General features: G+C 37.8%; 1 protein-coding gene across 1 annotated transcript in view; it reads right to left on the bottom strand.

Moving 5' to 3' along the window:
* Positions 1-18174, bottom strand: part of WWC2 (WW and C2 domain containing 2) — a 93597-nt gene that overhangs the window by 24318 nt on the left and 51105 nt on the right. Inside the window, exons 5-11 of the mRNA XM_054382984.1 lie at positions 16803-16882; positions 13390-13519; positions 12735-12881; positions 11734-11807; positions 7419-7661; positions 3055-3144; positions 973-1586 (exon numbers count right to left, since the gene is read on the bottom strand). Coding sequence (XP_054238959.1) covers positions 973-1586; positions 3055-3144; positions 7419-7661; positions 11734-11807; positions 12735-12881; positions 13390-13519; positions 16803-16882 — 1378 coding nt within the window. The remainder of the gene's footprint in view (positions 1-972; positions 1587-3054; positions 3145-7418; positions 7662-11733; positions 11808-12734; positions 12882-13389; positions 13520-16802; positions 16883-18174) is intronic.

Below are 18174 nucleotides of genomic sequence, written 5' to 3' on the forward strand. Positions count from 1 at the left end.
AAATAACGAACAAGTAGTAAATAATAAAAAATAATTCTGATTCTTCACAGCCCTATGTATTCCCAAATTCTAAACCATCTTAAATTCAGGGATTTTTGAAGTCCTGACAAAAGCTTTGACTATATAACTTAAGTATGTTGCATGGCTTTTCTGCAGTCTAAAAGTGAAATTCACTACACCTAATTCATCCATCTCAAAGTTACAGTTAACCAGTTACCAAAGATATCTTGATAACTCAAAGGATCATTTATCCCATCTCTCCTAAAGGGAAGTCTGTTTCAGAATGAGATGACTCATCCTTTCAGAAGTTACCCACAGACTGCACAGGGAGCCCAGACTAGCTTAGGTGCTCTCTTTTAACAGTGATAAAAAGCTACAAGCTATGAAATCAATGTTAAAAATGTGCAGAGTCTCACTAACTTACATGGCATGTGGTCACTTGTCTTTCTCAAATCACATTAGAAAAATTGAGCTGCAGATCTTTCAGTGACAGCAGGTTCACATAATTCTATATGCACACACTCTTTACAATTCTAACTTCAAGTCCAGAAATCTTCTACTCAGTCTGTAACTTTCTCTTCAGTGAGAAAAAGTATCAAGTTACCAAAACCCAGCAGAGGGTATTTTTACTCTATACCCATACATCCTGATAATACCTAGGAACACAATGCATCCTCCATATCTTCCAAGATCCAGCTTCAGATTTTTCTATTTTTTGTTTTTCTTCATGACAGCCTGCAATACATGAACTTTCCTTCTGAGATAGCTATTGAAATAAGTAGGTGGAATCAGGGGGATCACATCTCTCTGCAACCAATACTAGAAGTTATGTAAGGTCCCTTGAAATTAGTGACTGCCCATACAAATGTGTGCTGATCAAGATATTCTCCAGGTATGTCCCCATTCAAGAACCAGCTGTTAGTTCAAAATTTTCATGTTACATATAACATTTGACATTAGATTCTTTAATACCTGAACTTCCTTCATGCAGAGAAGGCAGGGGCTGCCTAATGCCTTCATTAAGATCTTTAGTGTCTGTAGGAATCTGAGATCCTGCTCTGGCTTCAGAGTCCAATAATATTTGGTTCTCACAGAGACTAATGGCTGCAAAATCCCCTGAAAGGTCACAGTCTTCAAAGTCTGTAGTGAGGTGATGCAAAGGGGAATTTTGAGCTGACACAGAAAAGGCAGCTTCTAAAACCAAAGGAGAGCCTGGAGGGGACAAGGAGGACAGTGAGGATCTGGATGACAGTGAAGTCACAGATTTGGGAGGTTCAGACAATTTGGGATGGTCTGCAGCTGAAGGAGAGTCACTGTAACCCAGTCTCCCCTGGGAGCCAACCACTTCATTTTCATGAATAGTAGTGATTGGTCCTGAAGGAATGTAACCACTTTTTTCTTGCAATATGAAGTCCAGCTTGTACTGATAGTCCAAATCTGTTACTTGATCGCCTTGATTATAGTAGAGATCCATAGAGCTGAGCGAATTTAGTGACCCTCTGCTTGACGTGTTCAGAGACCCCCGGCTGGATGCTAGAGATCCCAAACTGCTCCCTGAAGACACAGATAAGGTACTAGCTGAGAGACTGCAAAGAAAGCACAGACACACAAACTGGTGTTAATAAAATAAAACAGCACAAAATGGTAGAAGCAGAGGCAAGATTGACTGGAGCTGCACTACAACAATCTAGAAATGTATGCTGCTTGGGGCATTATTATGCTTTTTAAGCATCCATACTTGGCTGAGATGGGTGTGCACAATTTGCACACTATCAGGGCAACTTACCCAGCTTACTGCCTGCTGCCAGAGCCCCTCTGGAGAAGGTTTCACATTTGAAAAACTGATCTAGCAGCTGCAAGACCCTCTCAGCTGCTGTATTCCCTTTAAAGATATGCTCCACACTGATGTGGGCACTTTTGTGGGCAGTCTGACAGGAAAGGGATCCCCACCAAGGAGGTTACGGCAGCAGAGGAGTGCTGCCACTACAACAATTTATGCTGCCTGCCCTCTGCAGGCCTGGGAAAGGCGGCAGCTAGAATCAGAAAACTTACAGCAGAACTGCCTCACATCTGTAAGACAACACACACGACATGCATAGCAAATCCAACTACATAAGCATGACAAAGGCCGTAACATACAATCTTCGCCTGCTAATAGAAGATAAGGAGCACTGCCAGGCCAGACAACCTGACTGTCGCTGCCTTCGCTCAGAAGGACTACACTGGAGGAAAAAAGGAAAATCAGAAAAAAGCAATTTGAGGCAGCTCCTTGTAAACACTTACAACATGTTTACTGAACAATGACAGAGCTATCAACTTGGAAAATTTTGCTGCTGGGCTAGAAAACTGCTCTTAGCAGAACAGAGAGAATCCCAGAAGTCTAAACAAACGTGAGCACAAAATACTTTAAAGAATGATTTAAAAGACTCTTTCTCTGACTAATCATCAGTCAAGATGCAATTCATGGGACGTGGCTGAGATGTTTCAAATAGCTAAGCCTAGATTTCAGGTATATGATGGTATGGCTTATTGTGAGAGAACCTTTATAGATGCTTACAAAACATTATTTGTCTTAAAGCCCCACTGTGATGTCCAAGAAAACAGGTAAACTTCACTGCAGTGTGCAACTAGTGTATTGCACTGGAATTTTAAAGAAAATTCAGTATTTTCTAACTATAATGGACACATGGTTTGGTAGCCCAAGGTTAACAGTTCAGAAACAAGAGAAACTCTTCCCTAGGACCAGTTACACATATCATTAAATACTAGAATTCCCAACAAAGCAAAGAGTTTGAGTTCACAGCTGCTGTAGCCAATTACTTTTTTTGTTATTATTATGAATTCCATAAATCCAGAGTCAGGTTTTGAATGAACAGCTACCAGACAAAAAAAAAAAAAAAAAAAAGAAAAAATCCTGAAGAGGATACATTTCTATCTACACAAAGTAAAGCTAAGTCAGTGTTGAAGAATAAAACCAGAATCAACTGGTTGAGACATCCAGGTCCACTGGATTATTGCTGAAAACAGATTTCACATTATGCAATACAGTCTTACCTCCTAAGCTGTGAATGCAAATAAGTAGTTAACTTTGTAGTTTCTTCAAGTTTTTGTACCAACTCCTTTCTTCTCTCCTCCAATTTCAATCTGGAAAGAGAGGTACATACAAGTACAGGAAAGCATGACAAAATAATTTGGAGGCTAAAATACTCTGTAGATGAAACAGAAACAAAGTGAAGATCCCTCATGTTTTCATCTGGTTGCCAACTACCCCAATCCAAGAGACTGTGTTAGCTCTCAGTCTAAAACCCTAAGCACTAAGCAGAGTGACTTCACCTGCAGAATACTAAGCACTGTAATAGGCCTGCTGAGAGCATGAACACACAGAGTGTTGGTCTGTTCACACTGTACCAAGGGGAACGTGCACCCAGTGAAAGAGCAACAGATGAGCACTGGGAAAATAGCTGAAACTTCAGGAAAATAAGATCTGCCCTAATAAGAGTTTTCAAAAGCCATGCTGTAGACTGGTTACTCACTTAATATAACTTCAAGGGAAAAATAAACCAAAACCAAACAAAACAAAATCAACAACCAAACACAAAAGAACACTAATGTTGGTACTAGTTCTGATAATGCAAGAACTTGAGGTAGTACCACAGGAAGCCTAAAATTAAAGCTCTTCCTTTCATTTCAGAGTCTTCATATAGTGAACAAAGCACACTAAACTGAAGCAGCATTCACACATAAGGTTCTGAGATAAGGGACCATATTTAGTAGTCCTTGGTAAAGGTGTCTACATCCCAACACTTTTGTCATGACCTCAGATCTGCACAGCATCGTAATGCTCATTATCAGGGTCCACTTTTAGGAAAAAAGCAGGATTGATTACTGCCTCCTGCACCATTATCCATCATAGTTCTAAACCTACAAAATAGTGGACCTCTCCCATTCCTTTTGGCTGGCTCTTAGCAAAAAAAGAGTCACTATGTTAACAACGATTTTTTTCACCTTTGATAATTCCCTTTTATTACTCTATTTACAACACAAAAAAAATTGCTTTCCCTCAGTGGATTCAGCTAAAATCCTCCTGTCCTTGTGGATTAGTCACAAATTCTCAAGTTACTAATCTGAGACACAAGAAAATACATCCCCTCCTTAACAACAACAAAAAACAAAATTAAAAAAAAAAAAAGCTTCTTTTCAGAAACTATTCCTTTGGCCTTTCTGGCATCTCAAGGTTGCATAAATTAAAATTCAAATGCAGCGAACACTTCAAACAACAAAACCCTGAAATCAACCATTGCTTTCTTATGCAAACTGAATGAAATACTCAGGAGTTCCCAGAATTCACCCTCTTTCAATGTCTGATACTAGCAAAAAGACATTAAGTCCTCAATTCAGCAAAGCATGAAAATCACTTGCTTACACCCATGCTTATTCAGGGAGCAAAACTGGGTTATGCAAAGGTGAATAAGTTACCCTGAGGTCAGCCAGGGTGTGAACTTCCACTCCAGTGCCTACGCTGCATGAGCTCTTACACCACAGTAACGTCTTCATCTGCCAATACCTGCTAAGACTGTTAAAAGCACACACAGTATTCCATTCTTTGCTCACCAAAAGGTACACTCTGGTTTCCAAACCACAAATAATGCTTGCCTATCTCCTTCCTATCATTTCACTATTATCAATGCCTTCTGTCTTTTAAAGCTTAATCTGTCCTGCTTTTCCCAAGCAAGAGTGCTCTTCACTAGCTCTTCTGTGGCTTTTCAATAGTGACCTATCATTTTATCTTCAAGGAACAGGCACAAGAATTGCTGCATGTATGCAACCACTAAAGGGAAAAGCCTACAACAATAATTAAAAGTTTAAGAACACCTCTGACTGGAGCCTTCAAAATAGATACCTATAGTTGGTTCCACTGGGTTTGTGCTACTAAACTAAAAGGTTTTCTTGTTTGTTTGTGTGGTTTTGGCATGGGCCTCTCAATCTCTCATTTCTGCACCCCTTCTGTCTAAAGTAACCTATTACTAATCGCAGCAGTGACTTGAATGTTATTAAGAAATCTTTCTCCAGTTTTGATCTTAAATTGTAACATTGAGAGGGCTACAGAATCCTAAAAATGCACATTAAAAAGTTAGCATGTATGCACCTTACCTTTGAATGCAAACTTAGGTGGACATACTTGTTTACAACAGGAACAAGAGCAGGGGCATTTTGCAGGCAACAGCACAATCAAGTAGTTAAACCCTGCCTTGGTTAAATGCCTGTGATTATTTAGAAGATTTTGCCAAGGACTATAGCCATAGTGGAATCTCCCTGACATGAACACAGTAGCAAATAGTTCTCAACGGTTTCACAATGCAGTGATTTCTATATTGTTGCTGGAAGGCTTCTTAGAACAGAGCATGTCCTGTCTCTGCTTTTTGAAGTTGATATGTTATGATTTATACCCTCCTTCTGTAAATTGATTTTGAGTACATCTACTAGTGGCAATTTCAGGATCCTACTCCAAAATAACCTTGGGCTATGCTATAATGTTTTCAAGTCAGAGCAAGTCTTCTGTTTCTTCCTCCTTTAGAAAAAAAGCTAAAAAAACACAAAAAAAGAAACAAACAAAACCAAACAACAACAAAAAAAATCTCTGTCACAAAGTTCTGACACCATCCCTAGCTTTTTACACTGTTGCTTCATTATCAGTACCTGTGAAAACACTATTTTCTTTCATGGAATTTCATGAATGCCTTCGGTTTTCAGTAATTCAGCAACAGTGCAGCACTTTGAAGATGGTGTGGCTCCTTCACTGATACCAGAGAGAAAAAATCTTCAGCTCCAAAAAAAAAAAATGCGGATGGTTGATCTGATACAATTAAATGTATCCTTTTCACAAATTAACATGTCAGGAAAAGTTTCACTGTGTGAATCCTTCCACAAAATGAAGCAGACACACCAGAATGAATCCTCAAGATAGCCTGGTGTGAAAGAACTGATGTGCTCTGAAGTCATTAAGTTTTAATATCATAAAGAGTTGCTGGTAGAAATTAACTGGAGATTTACTGGTTTGCGAAAAGCAAACTAATACTACCTCAACCTGCACTGTACGACATTAAATCTTGCAGTAAATTCAGAAAAAGATTCCAGTTTTAGGAATAAAAGTCAAAAGGAGAAAAAGGAAAAAAAATGAGCTCTAAGATTCTAGCAACTCTAGTAACCCATTGCACACTGAAAAAAGTCTGCCATTTCATTGAGACAATTTTACCTGCCCTTGGTACTCCAAGTTTGGCATCTGACACGTATCTGACAAGCAGGTGCAGAATTTTCTTTAGCACTCACCAAGCAAATGCAAAACACAAGACTAAGACTAGCTATTTACGGTATGAGTCATGGTTTAGCTATTACTTATAACAGCATCTTACCAAAATCTTTGGTTAAAATTACTTATTTGTGAACGTGATTTGATAATTGACCTCGTACTCTCTCTCTATTAATGAAGTAAAACAAGAAAAAAAAAAGCCAACAGATCCATGGTATTTTACATACCACTAACATAAAAACATAGTTCCAGTAGGACATAATGCTCCTTCTAAACCATGTGAGAATTATTAGTATAATGCGGTTTAAACTATTATGAAGTACACAAATATGTTTTAAAATCATGCCTAAGGCAAACATGCATTGTAAACAAAAAGTTTGCTCACTACTCAGCTATAGTTTAGGACCTAGCTTATAATGCCAGCAGCAGGAATTTCACCACTCAGTAAAATGGAGCAAGAGTAGGTGTTTCCCAGCAGAAGGAAGCAGGGAAGACTTACAGTGCTGATTGTATTACTCCAATAAGGCATACTGTATCAATACACACAATGACATTTTGTGTTTACTGCTTTTTATTTATGTGCTGGAGGTGCCTATAAATTTATTTCTACTTATAGTTGATTAAAAGCCCATTTGTGACAGTCACCTTTGATTTTCTCAAACTTTTTCTGTTCCCCTCTTGGTTGCATTTTTATATGTAATAAAGCTCACAATGAAAGGCTTCAGATGCTGCAACAATCAAGATAATCTTTGTAACCTGAGTTCAAATAGTTTACAGCTATTATCAGAAATGAGTGAATGATGTATTGCCCTCTTGCTGGTATGTTGACATTTCTCAGTTATTTAACATCTGTCACAGGCATTTTCATACTGGTAACAAATGCAGAGCAACTGATACTGCAGAGCACATACAGGATGTTCACATTCTCTCACAGTACAGAAGACTTCTTTGTGTTTCTGCCCAGTGGGCTAGTAACAAATTTAATTAAGATCTACATAGAGCAGTTACTGAAGGAAAACAGCCCATCAAAGCATAGTTCAGGGTCTGTAATGAGTACAAAGGTTAGATTGCAGAAAGCAGCGTATAATGTTAGCAAAAGACAACCCCTTACCTTTCAGCAAGTGCTTGACTGGGTGTGTTTTTTACAGAGAGTAGCTCTTCTTCAAGCCTCTTCCTTTCTGCTTCTAGCTGCTCTAGCTCATCTTGAGTACGTTTGCGTGGTGTAATAAACTGCAGTTCCTTTAAAAGCTCTTCTTTTTCATTGATTAACATTAGTTTTTCCTTTTCCACATCCAGGGCCCCAGGCCAGGCTTCACTATCTAGCTTAGAAAGTTCAATCTTCAAGTTAGCCATGCTAAAATAAAACACAGCAGACTTGTCTCAGCCCAATACAGCACACAAATCCCAGGAAAGAGAGAAGTGATATGGTATTTTGAAAGGTATTAGGATATAACAACATTTTCTATTCAAAGCCATACTTTCAATTAGTTTTGCTTCACAAGAATGCAGGCTACAGCAGAAAAACAAGCCACCTATCCAGGGTAACAGCAATATGGACATGCATTAAAAAGTAGCTACCCCTGTTCCAATGCCAAGCTGAAATAGAATTTACATTAATAAAAGCTTAATTGAAAGCAGTCTGGTAACATAGTGGCACTATGCTTTACTCATTGAGGAGTACAATGGGTTTCTCCTAAGCTGTTGGCGGGTAACTGCTCCTCAGAAACAGCAAGTACCATGTGAAAGAACACAAACCATACCAAGGTGCACACTTCAGCAGGGTGCATGCATGCAGTTCTTAAAAGGCAAAACCTTTGTCCTTCTGTCCTTCAGCTACCTAAAGAAACTTCCCTGCTTTATTATTGTACTATAGCTCTGTCCTGATCATGACAGGTTATTTCCAGCATACAGTGTCCATAATCACCCCATCTATGGTCTTAGCAGCATAGCTTAAGAAGTGCAGGTCTTGCAGTAAAGATTCCTTGTCCACCAGGAAAGCCTAAAAATTCCTACTAGGAGTGCTACATATCTAATAATATGGTAATTTGCAGCCTTATCTACATCTGAACCAGTTGCATAGCTAAAGATATGGAAGTTCTGAACTATGGAACAGCACCCAGCCTTCTGCACCTTTTTCTTGTAGGCTGGGAAAAAGGCAGAGAAAGGAGATGACAAAATAGAAAGATGCTCCTATACAATCTAGGGCAAGAGGAACTGAGCTGCTGCTTTTTATTTATTCATGACTGTCATGAAATCTAAGTCAGCTCAATAACTGATAGAAGTTTGTGCAACTCCAATGCTACCAGGCCATCCCCAAGGTGATGACCCATGCCATACTTCATTAATACACAGATAACTTGGTGTGTACAATCTTTCTGTAGTTCTGACAGATTCCTGGGAAAATGTTTTTCTTCTTTCCAGTTTCTTTTCTGTGATTAACAAAACTAATAATATCATGCTCATTTTGCATCTTCAGGATTAATTTTACAGCACATTAAGGCATTTATTTATGGTCAAAGATAAGAACAGAAAATGTTGACTAACTATCCCATTGCATATACTAGAAACTTAAGAGGAAACACCTCCTTTCTTCTTCCACATGTGACACATTTTCTTCTCAGATGTACCTCAATGAAAAAACAACAGCTTCAAAAAAAAGAAAAGAAAAGAACCGATACTGCCACCAACTCCCTGCAAAAGCAAGTTTGACTTGGTATTTTCACAGAAAAACAACATAAAATAAACAAACACTATCAGCAGTGCTGCCATAACCAACCAGGGGGACAAAATGAAATGAAGCATTTCAGTGTATGTTATTTATATTCAACAGTCCTTTAGGGGAGGAGTACTCACAGGGAAAACAAACAACTAATTTCAGAGAGATAATGAAATGCTAAGACTGTCATCTCCGGGTCACTGGTTCTATAACCTTGTTCTGAAAGCAGCTCCTACTGACAGCTATTTGATGGTCTATGGGATGGGATGGTGGCCTCCAAGCAGATCTTTTGGTCTCCCTGCTATAGATGACTCTGCTTCCTTAACTGACATCCTTTCCAGCTGCCTCATCAGATGGGTGAAGGACTACATGGATATGAAAACTGAACTGGTCTCATGTCTCACTCTTGAAGAAGTCTTTGCTCAACAGGCTAACAAGGAATATTAGCCATATCTTCACCAGATCAGGTTAGGATGGTGAGCATGCTACATTATATCATTTTGAATAATAATTGCAACTGAATTTAACATAGTTAATGTCAGCATTCCAACTCTTTGTGGTAATCTGCTGGCTAAGCAACGTAAATTACGCACCATACAAAATTATCTGATAATTTATAAGTAGCAAAAGTTCACTTACAAGACCATCTCTTTCTCTTCATTATTTTAGCACAAAATAACCAAGAATTTGCACATTTAATATTTCAGAAAAGATGGTCAATACTTATTATAGTGATGATTACAATGGCCATAATTATCAGGAATGTAATTGGGTACTGAATTTTATGTTCAAGCTGGTATTTATCTTCATTATTGCAAGACATGTACACTTTATTAAGTTCACCCTGCAGTCACTGATAAAACCAGTATGTGCAAACACTTTAAAGACTTTAATGGTCTCTTCAAGGCATGTGATTGTCTTATTTAAAGCTGGAAAGAATATTCATTACTGGACACTCTTCAGGCAAAATGGAATATGATACCATGTAAAAGAAGATAATTTAACCTTGAAAGACATTAACATTATATAGAACAAATACTTAGTTATGCTAAGGAAAGTGAATGATCTACTGGAATTTCAACCCACGTTCTTGGCTGACTGATTTGTGAGAAACTAAGATCTTGTGCTGCAATACTCCATACTCTGAACACTGTACTGTTGGGTTTTCTCTCCCCACTACCCCCCACCCCTTTTCCTTTTTTAAGGGGAATCCTTTTGTTCAGGATTTTTTTTTTGTTCCTACAAAGGGAAGGCAAAACACAAAGCTAGGACTTCCTGATATCAAGACATAATGAAAACAGAGGATGATCTGGTATTGTATCAATTATGCTTGAGAAAAAATGCCATCTATCTGCATCTGAAACACCATCTGACAATTAATATTGTGTACATGCTGATTCTGAGCCAAAATCATACCTGTTCAATACAGAAGGAACACGATACCCTTAGCACTCTTTGATGAATGCATCGATTATATAACAATGCTCAGTGATCCCTAATGAGGCTATAAGGATTACACTTGTTACCACCAAGAATGGTAGCTGCTATCCTGTATGAGGAAGGTGTACGTTTGAAAGATATTGATTGTTCAGCCTTCTGCCTTTAAACCATGTGCCTTTACTTGGCACTTATAAGCTCCTAGTTTACTAACTGATTATGCCATAGTATTACTATTGAAATAATACTTATATTAGATGGCATTTTAGGGACAACTGTAATTTGGGGGAAAGTGGTATTTTTTAATTTTATTGCCTCGGTTAGTACTTTATAGTGAAAAAAGGAACTTTGAGTGTAGGATAACTTTTCAGACTTCCATTCCCCTTAAAGTGCAAAGGACTTCCATAGCAAAAACTATTAAGGTTTTGGAATAGCTCACACCTAGTTTTATGAAACGCATTAGACAATAATACAACACAATTTATGAATTATAAATAAAGGGATAACCCACATCACGCTGTACCCTTCTTTATATTAAAAAAAAAAGTAAACCTTCTTCTAGTATTGTGCACCAGTTCTAGTGCAATAGAAAAACATGATTCTAACCCTGAATGTTCTGCTTTCCAATGGTCATTCTTCAGTGCTGTGGCAATTCATCAAAATGGCACTGCTTTCTTGAGCAACCACTGCAGAACTTAATTTGAAAGGCATTCCACATTCATCAGTGGAGCAGTTCCTGATGTTTTTTTCTCCTCAGGTTAAACTCATTAAAAAAACCCCATAGTGATAACAAGTGTTTAAATTATCCAAAGTCCCAAGGGAAAAAAAAAGAAGAAATAATGAAGCCTACTAAATCTGCACTGGAAGTCTGAAGCAAGTCTAAAATTGAAGAGCCTTCAGTTACATAGTAAACTGAAATGATGATCCCAAAGAAGGATATAAAGGACAATAAATAACCTGGTGACTCCTTTCAGAGGAAAGTCAGCTCACTCTATTCCCTTAATCCTGGAACTTTGTCCATTACTTTGTCACTGTCTGCATTGTCGTTCTTAACTCGTTCACCTCAGGATTAAATGTAAAGCCTACTGTTCAAAAGCACCAACTGCTCCTGTACGTCTGCTTGCATTCCGAAGGAAAACAAACACCGCAGTAACGCTCCCAGTGCCTCCAGAGAGCCGTCCGCTAGATGTCACTGCGAGTACAAGGTTAGTGCTGCAGAGCTCAGACATCTTCCCAACTGAAAGCTAGAACTTAAAGCGACTAACCCTATTACCTTCTTTTTGCCTCTTCATATTGAAGACTTAGTCTGACCTTCTCCACTAAATTTGATCTACTTCTTGCTCCAACCTGTTTACAAAAAAAAAACAAACCAAAAAATTAGCCTTATCACTGTGTAAAGTTGTAAAACGACTCAACAAAACCTATGCAAGGGCTAGAAAAGTCCCAACTTTTAAAAAAATAAAACCACACCCACCTGCAGCCACGGACTTGCTGTTAAATGCATAGTTAGGAATCTACTTGGCTGTACAATGGAGTGATGTTTTCTTCTGATGCAGTTAGCTGGTTTTAATTACTGTTATACCTTAGTTCATCACAGGAAAGTAAGAGCATTTTCAAAGATGTTTTGCAGTAACTACACCCAAAATTTTGATCTCTTGCTTTGAATTCCACTGAACTCAGAGTTTAGAACTAAGTAAATCCATTTCAAAGTAAGACTTGCTACAAAACATAGACAGGCGTAGCTCTGTTTGGAAAACCTCATACAGTGTCTTACTTACAGTCTTAGCTCACAAAACTTCAAAGAAGGTACCAAAATGAATCATAGCTTTGTGTGTATGTAAAATATACCATCAGTGAAAGAGATGTTTTAATAAATCACTGAACAAGTAGTTCCATTAACGGTTTTTCAGCTGTGTGAAATGAAATTGCACATTTAAATTCGGAGATCGATTCTGAAAATTAAAACCACCTTCATACTTAAGTCTGTAATGTGAAATAGATCCTACAGATGGATCTAAAAAATACTATTTACTTATGCTGATATTCACTGTACTTGAATTATTTGATTAAATCAGATAGTCATAAATGCTTCATGCCACATGTATAAAGCTCATCTGAACCTTGATTTAAAATTTATGGGTAAAACATGTTAACTGACTCTAAGTCATCATCTCAATACACCTATCAGTACATGACCATTTGGCTCCAATTTTGTTAACAGCAGCATTCTGATTCAATTTCTCCTTACAGTTGACAAAATGGAAAAAAGCTCACCTCACCAGAAATGTCAGTCTGAGACCCTGTATCCAGAGTCTGTCTAGAAAAACACAGCTGGGAATTTACAGAGCTGGTATTCAGGTCTGGTTTGGATGTCCCAATGGTCTGGTCAAGGCTGAATTTCTCTCTCAGCTTCGCAAGACTCTGTCCAGGAAGCACAGGAGAAAGTAGTGTTAAAGCTCTTTTTCATTCTACCTTTTCATTCACCTCCAAAACATCTTCACATAAAAGACTCCAATATAAAAATTCTGGGTTTCTGTAATATTAAGAAAGCTATCCTTTCAATCAAGTAGTTGGTAGGTGACCAATGGAGCAATTTAGAAAACTTTGATGTCCAAAATGGCCATGCATCTCAAAAACATCTCTCAATTCCATTCATTTAGCATTTTAAATTGTAGCTTGTAAGTAACATATGCAAGATGTCAGATACATCTTAGATACAAGTTCAAGTATCTGTATTCCCTGAATGACACAGAGGGCCTTCTGAACTAGGAATGTTACAGGCTTCAGTTTCTGCATCTGAAAGTGTATTTTAATACTATTTTGGCTCAAAGAATTTTGAAAATCCCTTAAAAATATAAAATGCAAAGTATTTATCATCAGGAAAAGTCAGTCATGTTAAAACAAAACTCACATCAACTGTTAAAAATACCTTCATTAAATCTTGTTTTTCCCTCTCTCCTGAACTTATCGCCTTTCTGATGGACTTCAATTCACTCAGGATGGCTTTGGCTTCACACAGTTCATACCCACTCTGGCCTCCAGACATTTTTTGGTCAATTCTGTGGAGAGAGAGTATACTAATACCAGATACAGTAAAGAATTCTAGAATCTCTGCTGTTCTGCTTCGGACAGAAACATAATTAGAGAATAGGAGGTAAGGAGATAAAAGATACCATTTCCTGTAACACACATGCAAAGAGGAAAAAGGACATCAACGTCTCTATTAAAATACTTACTGGTTAATCCTTGGCAAAAATGTCAAACTATCCAACACATACCCAGTGTCTACTGAAAGGCTTTTGCTGACATCAGGAAATTTAATTGCATTTTTTTTCTGTTGCTTTTAAAACCTCTTCAGCTAAACTACGAGGTTCTTACCAAAGGCAGAGACTCCATGAACAATTTTAGTTGATCCAGTCTTTAAAGACAGAAGGAGCACCCAGCACTGATGAGTCCTACACATGCTACCAGGCATATAGTATTATCACTGACAACTCTGTCAAAATTACCATCCCCAGCATAACTCTGCAGTACAGAAGCAGCTTTTGGGTACACCTTTCATGCTATCGACTGTTTGTGATGCTCACAGAAGCAGAAATTATTAGTAGCAGTATTTCTCTACCCAGGCCCACACAGTGACACAGGCTGACAGGCAAGCTTCTTGCTACTAATCAGCCTTGCAGAGAAGAAACAGAACCAGCTTCTCTAGTTCACCCTAATCCCAGGTATTAACCATCTGGAACAGCTGTTCTGCTCAGCCAGTCATCAGGTTCTGTTAGTCACAAAATCTTTTGAAAAACTGGAAAATTTATTAAATTCCTGGATTATCATCAATTTTAAAAACTAACTTGAAAATAACAAAATGCTTCTGAACATAGAGACCAAAAGCTATTGCATGTTAGTATTTTCACACTTATTTCAAGAATTACAGTTTGTAAACACATTGCTATGATCTCTAGTTTAACTGTTTCATAGCATTACAGAAATGACTGCAGTTACGCTTCACAAAACTCAAGCCAACAGCCATTTTCACAGAAGTCAAGCATTTAGTAGAGAACACATTCTTTTGTAAACCTATTGGCTTTCTGTTTATAACATCATTCATCATCTTTGCTGGAAGACATTAACCTTGTGAGGAATGAGCAAACATTTTAACGATCAGAGTGATCTTGAACATCCTCTGCAGGAAGAGCAAAACTTGCACAAGACACCTGTAACTGTATTTTTTCTTCCAGTTTTGTGCACAAAGATATCAAGGTTCTAAAGCAGTCTTTAAAAACTGTGAGCATATCTCTTCTCTGTTCTCCACATTTCACGTTTTGTGCGAACTGGAACTTCGTTTGTGTAAGAAAATTACCTACGTGACTCTGCACTCTGATTCCTATTCAGGAATGAATTTGTTTGCAGCTTGACAGTTTCTCAAACTTTGGCATAGGGAGGTGCTGTCTCACAACACTCAATTTTTGGTAACTTACCAGGTTGCTAAGGTCAAATATATATAGGATATGCCAACAACTGGGATCATGATGAACAGCTGGGTAATATACCACATGCTGCCCAGTAATATGATGTGCCACATTCAAGCCACAACTGCTTTATTCTGTACATGATTAGGATGGACAAGAAGGATCTCTGATATATAAGATATTCCACCTTCCTGTTTTAAATTAATACTGTTGCAAAGTGGCTGACTGAATTTTAAAAACAAATGTCCATTGTGTTTCTGTGGAATGCTGTTGACAGTTTCTGAAACATACTTTGGATTCCTATCAAAATGGCTTGTGAGCAAGCTGCTTTAAAACAATACTTCATTGTTGAATTAATAAAATAAACCCAGCATGACCGGCTAACCTTTAATTCCAACACAGCAGCATGAGTTTTTATTATCTTAAGCTCTGGAATCAATTCGTCTTTCTTCTTCTAAACTTTGCTTCAAATGAAATCTGATTTATGGTTAAATAAATTCAGTCAACTATCCTTTTCTACCTTCGCTCCTCTCTAGTCATCCCATATGTAAACAATAAACAAATCTCATTTCTATTTTAATCAAAATGAAGGCTAGAGACTTGACCTGCATCATTCTAAGGTTCTGAGGGTTTTTAGTTACAAACCGACTTCAAGCTCTTCATACTAGAAAAGCGATTTTTGACCATTTTGACATGTCTCTAATTATGACTGGCCACTTCTTGAATCAGAATTTTCTCCCAATTTAAAAAAAATCCTGCTGTATAGAACCGAATATCAAGATTCACAGGCAATAGCATACAAGATGTTTCGGTTAGAACTCAAAACTGAACTCTCATCCCTCAGTTTCAAACACAGATGACCTGTCATCCTTGGCAAAAATCACTTCTCCCAGCTTTTATCCATTTTCCCTATGTACTCTGCAAGCTCTCCAGGACAGAGATTATTACTTATGTGACAGTACACTGCCATAGACAGGAGGTCCTGAGAAAAACGATAAATGAATCCATGCAATATTATATTAAGGATGTAATATTGCTTCTGCTACTGGAACTAGCGTACTAAGAGCACACAGCTCAGGATTTCACTGTGTAAATATATCTTTAATGTATGGGTACATATCACTATACAGAAAAAAACGAGCATTAATAAATTTCTGTTCACTTTAGTCAAGAAAACAGGCTTGTTAGCAAGGTTTCCCCTGCAGCAGTTTCTCTGTGGTGACAGTTCCACTAATGTTTAACATTTTAGGACCCAACTTTATAAGTCAGGAGCAGCAGGGAGTGCTCAGACTGAAAAAAAGTCATTCCCTAATAATCCAACTGGCTGAATACCTAGAATGCTCACCCAGTGCAGCATCACCCCTTTGGACACCAGGCATTCCAGCAACTGGAACAAACAAAGTAAGCTCTTTAATCCTCAAATTGTGACTCATTTCCAATCCTGTACAGTTGTGCACTATTCATACCTCTGAGAACAGCACTCTCCTCTCTCACCTTTGAGCTCAGAGGTGGGGAAGAAGGGGGGGAAAAAAAAAAAAAAGAGATCTAATTTTTTTTTTTTTAAATGTGTCACACAAAGCAGCTAAATTCTTCCTTGGGACCCTTAACCATTGCCCCGTTCTTTCTGCCTCTTTGCAACACAAGTTACCTCATGGGGAAAAAATTATGAGGGGGAACAGATTTCTCATGTTAACACCTGCACAATAGGTTTGCTATTTCTACAGATTTCCTGCTTCCTAACTACAATGAAGAGTTATTAGATTCAATTCCCCCCGCCCAATAATTCTCTCATGTAACATGGATTCAATTCTGTGCCAAAAAAAGGATAAATTAAAACCCCCAAAATCCAACACTTTCAACTTTTTTTTTTACTCACTGTTGCAGTGTTTCAAAGCCCTGTTCCTTGTACAGCAGCTCTTGCTTCATCTGAGAGAGTTCCCTCTTCAGCTTCTTAACCTTGTGTTAAATCAAAGCAAGAGTTATAGAATTCCTCTTGTTAAATGGCGTAAGGCATGCCTTTGAACAATTAATGTATTCTCTACATCAGATGAGAAAAAAGGGAGAGTAAATTGCTCTACTGACACATATTAGAAACAAAAGGATCGGTTCTCTTCCTGATGTCTACGGGCAACATGCTTTAGTATAAAAGAGACACAAGCAGATTAAATCACATTCCTTATTTGTATCGATACCACACTGTGTTATTAAACCTGAGAGAACTTTAACAAGTAATTTACTTCTCACTTGTTAAGCATGCATTCCGATTGTCCTAGAGGGACATGTCTGTTTATTTTTAGGCTTATTATGCTTTCACTTTTTCATTCCAGGAAGCTCTCAAGTAATTTGCACAGTAAAAGAGAGTGTGTGGACTTTTCCCTCCCCTCTCCGTTCTTTATTATAAAGATTTACAGACACTGGGTCCCTAAATACGTAATGTGTATTTATTTAACGCTAATATAACAATCACCAAATGCATTTGTATTGCAAATGTATATATCTATTTAATAGAAATGTTTTCAGCTACACATTCTCTACTTTCCCTAAATTTGCATGCTCAATTGCTTTTTAACTTAATACTGCTATATCAAACGTGAATACACTACGAAATCTTTACAAATTGAGATTGAATAAACAAAATCCTCCTTTTAATTTTTTATGTCATACTTCCCAAACATACTGAAACAGTTTCTGGACCATTTGTAAAGGTGTGTACATTAACTCAAAAATCAGAATTAATCCTCAGCATACACACTGAAACAGAAATGCCTGTTCGAAATGCAGTCTCAAACTTTTTTACTTGTACACCTGTACCTGGCTCATTTGCACTCTACATACTAGCCAAATATTGTTAGGCTTTTTGACTTCCCAATCAGCAAGATGACAAAAGGAAAAGCCTGGTGGAAGTCCCCTGCTCTCACCTACCACTGTGAAATTCTTGTTTGTTTTCATATAGGTCCTCAGATATTCTTTTGAAAAATGGATTTTATTACAATGAAGCATTCTGACCACTTTAACTGAAACTAATTTCAAAATATGTCCCCAAGACTCTCTTTACTCAAATCCCCATAGATTTTCTATTTGGTGCTGTTCTTCCAATTTGGGGTTTTTTCAAAGGAGAAGAGCGAGCAAGATTTGCAACATGCCAGGTACTGAGCATTAGCAGCTGCTGTACCTTTCTGAGAGACTTGAAAAGTTTTGTACATCTAAAGTAACCAGTGACTTGGAAGGTCTTCTTATGGGTTTGTGAA

Source organism: Indicator indicator, chromosome 8 (genome assembly GCF_027791375.1).
Source record: "Indicator indicator isolate 239-I01 chromosome 8, UM_Iind_1.1, whole genome shotgun sequence".
Classification (NCBI taxonomy): Eukaryota; Metazoa; Chordata; class Aves; order Piciformes; family Indicatoridae; genus Indicator; species Indicator indicator.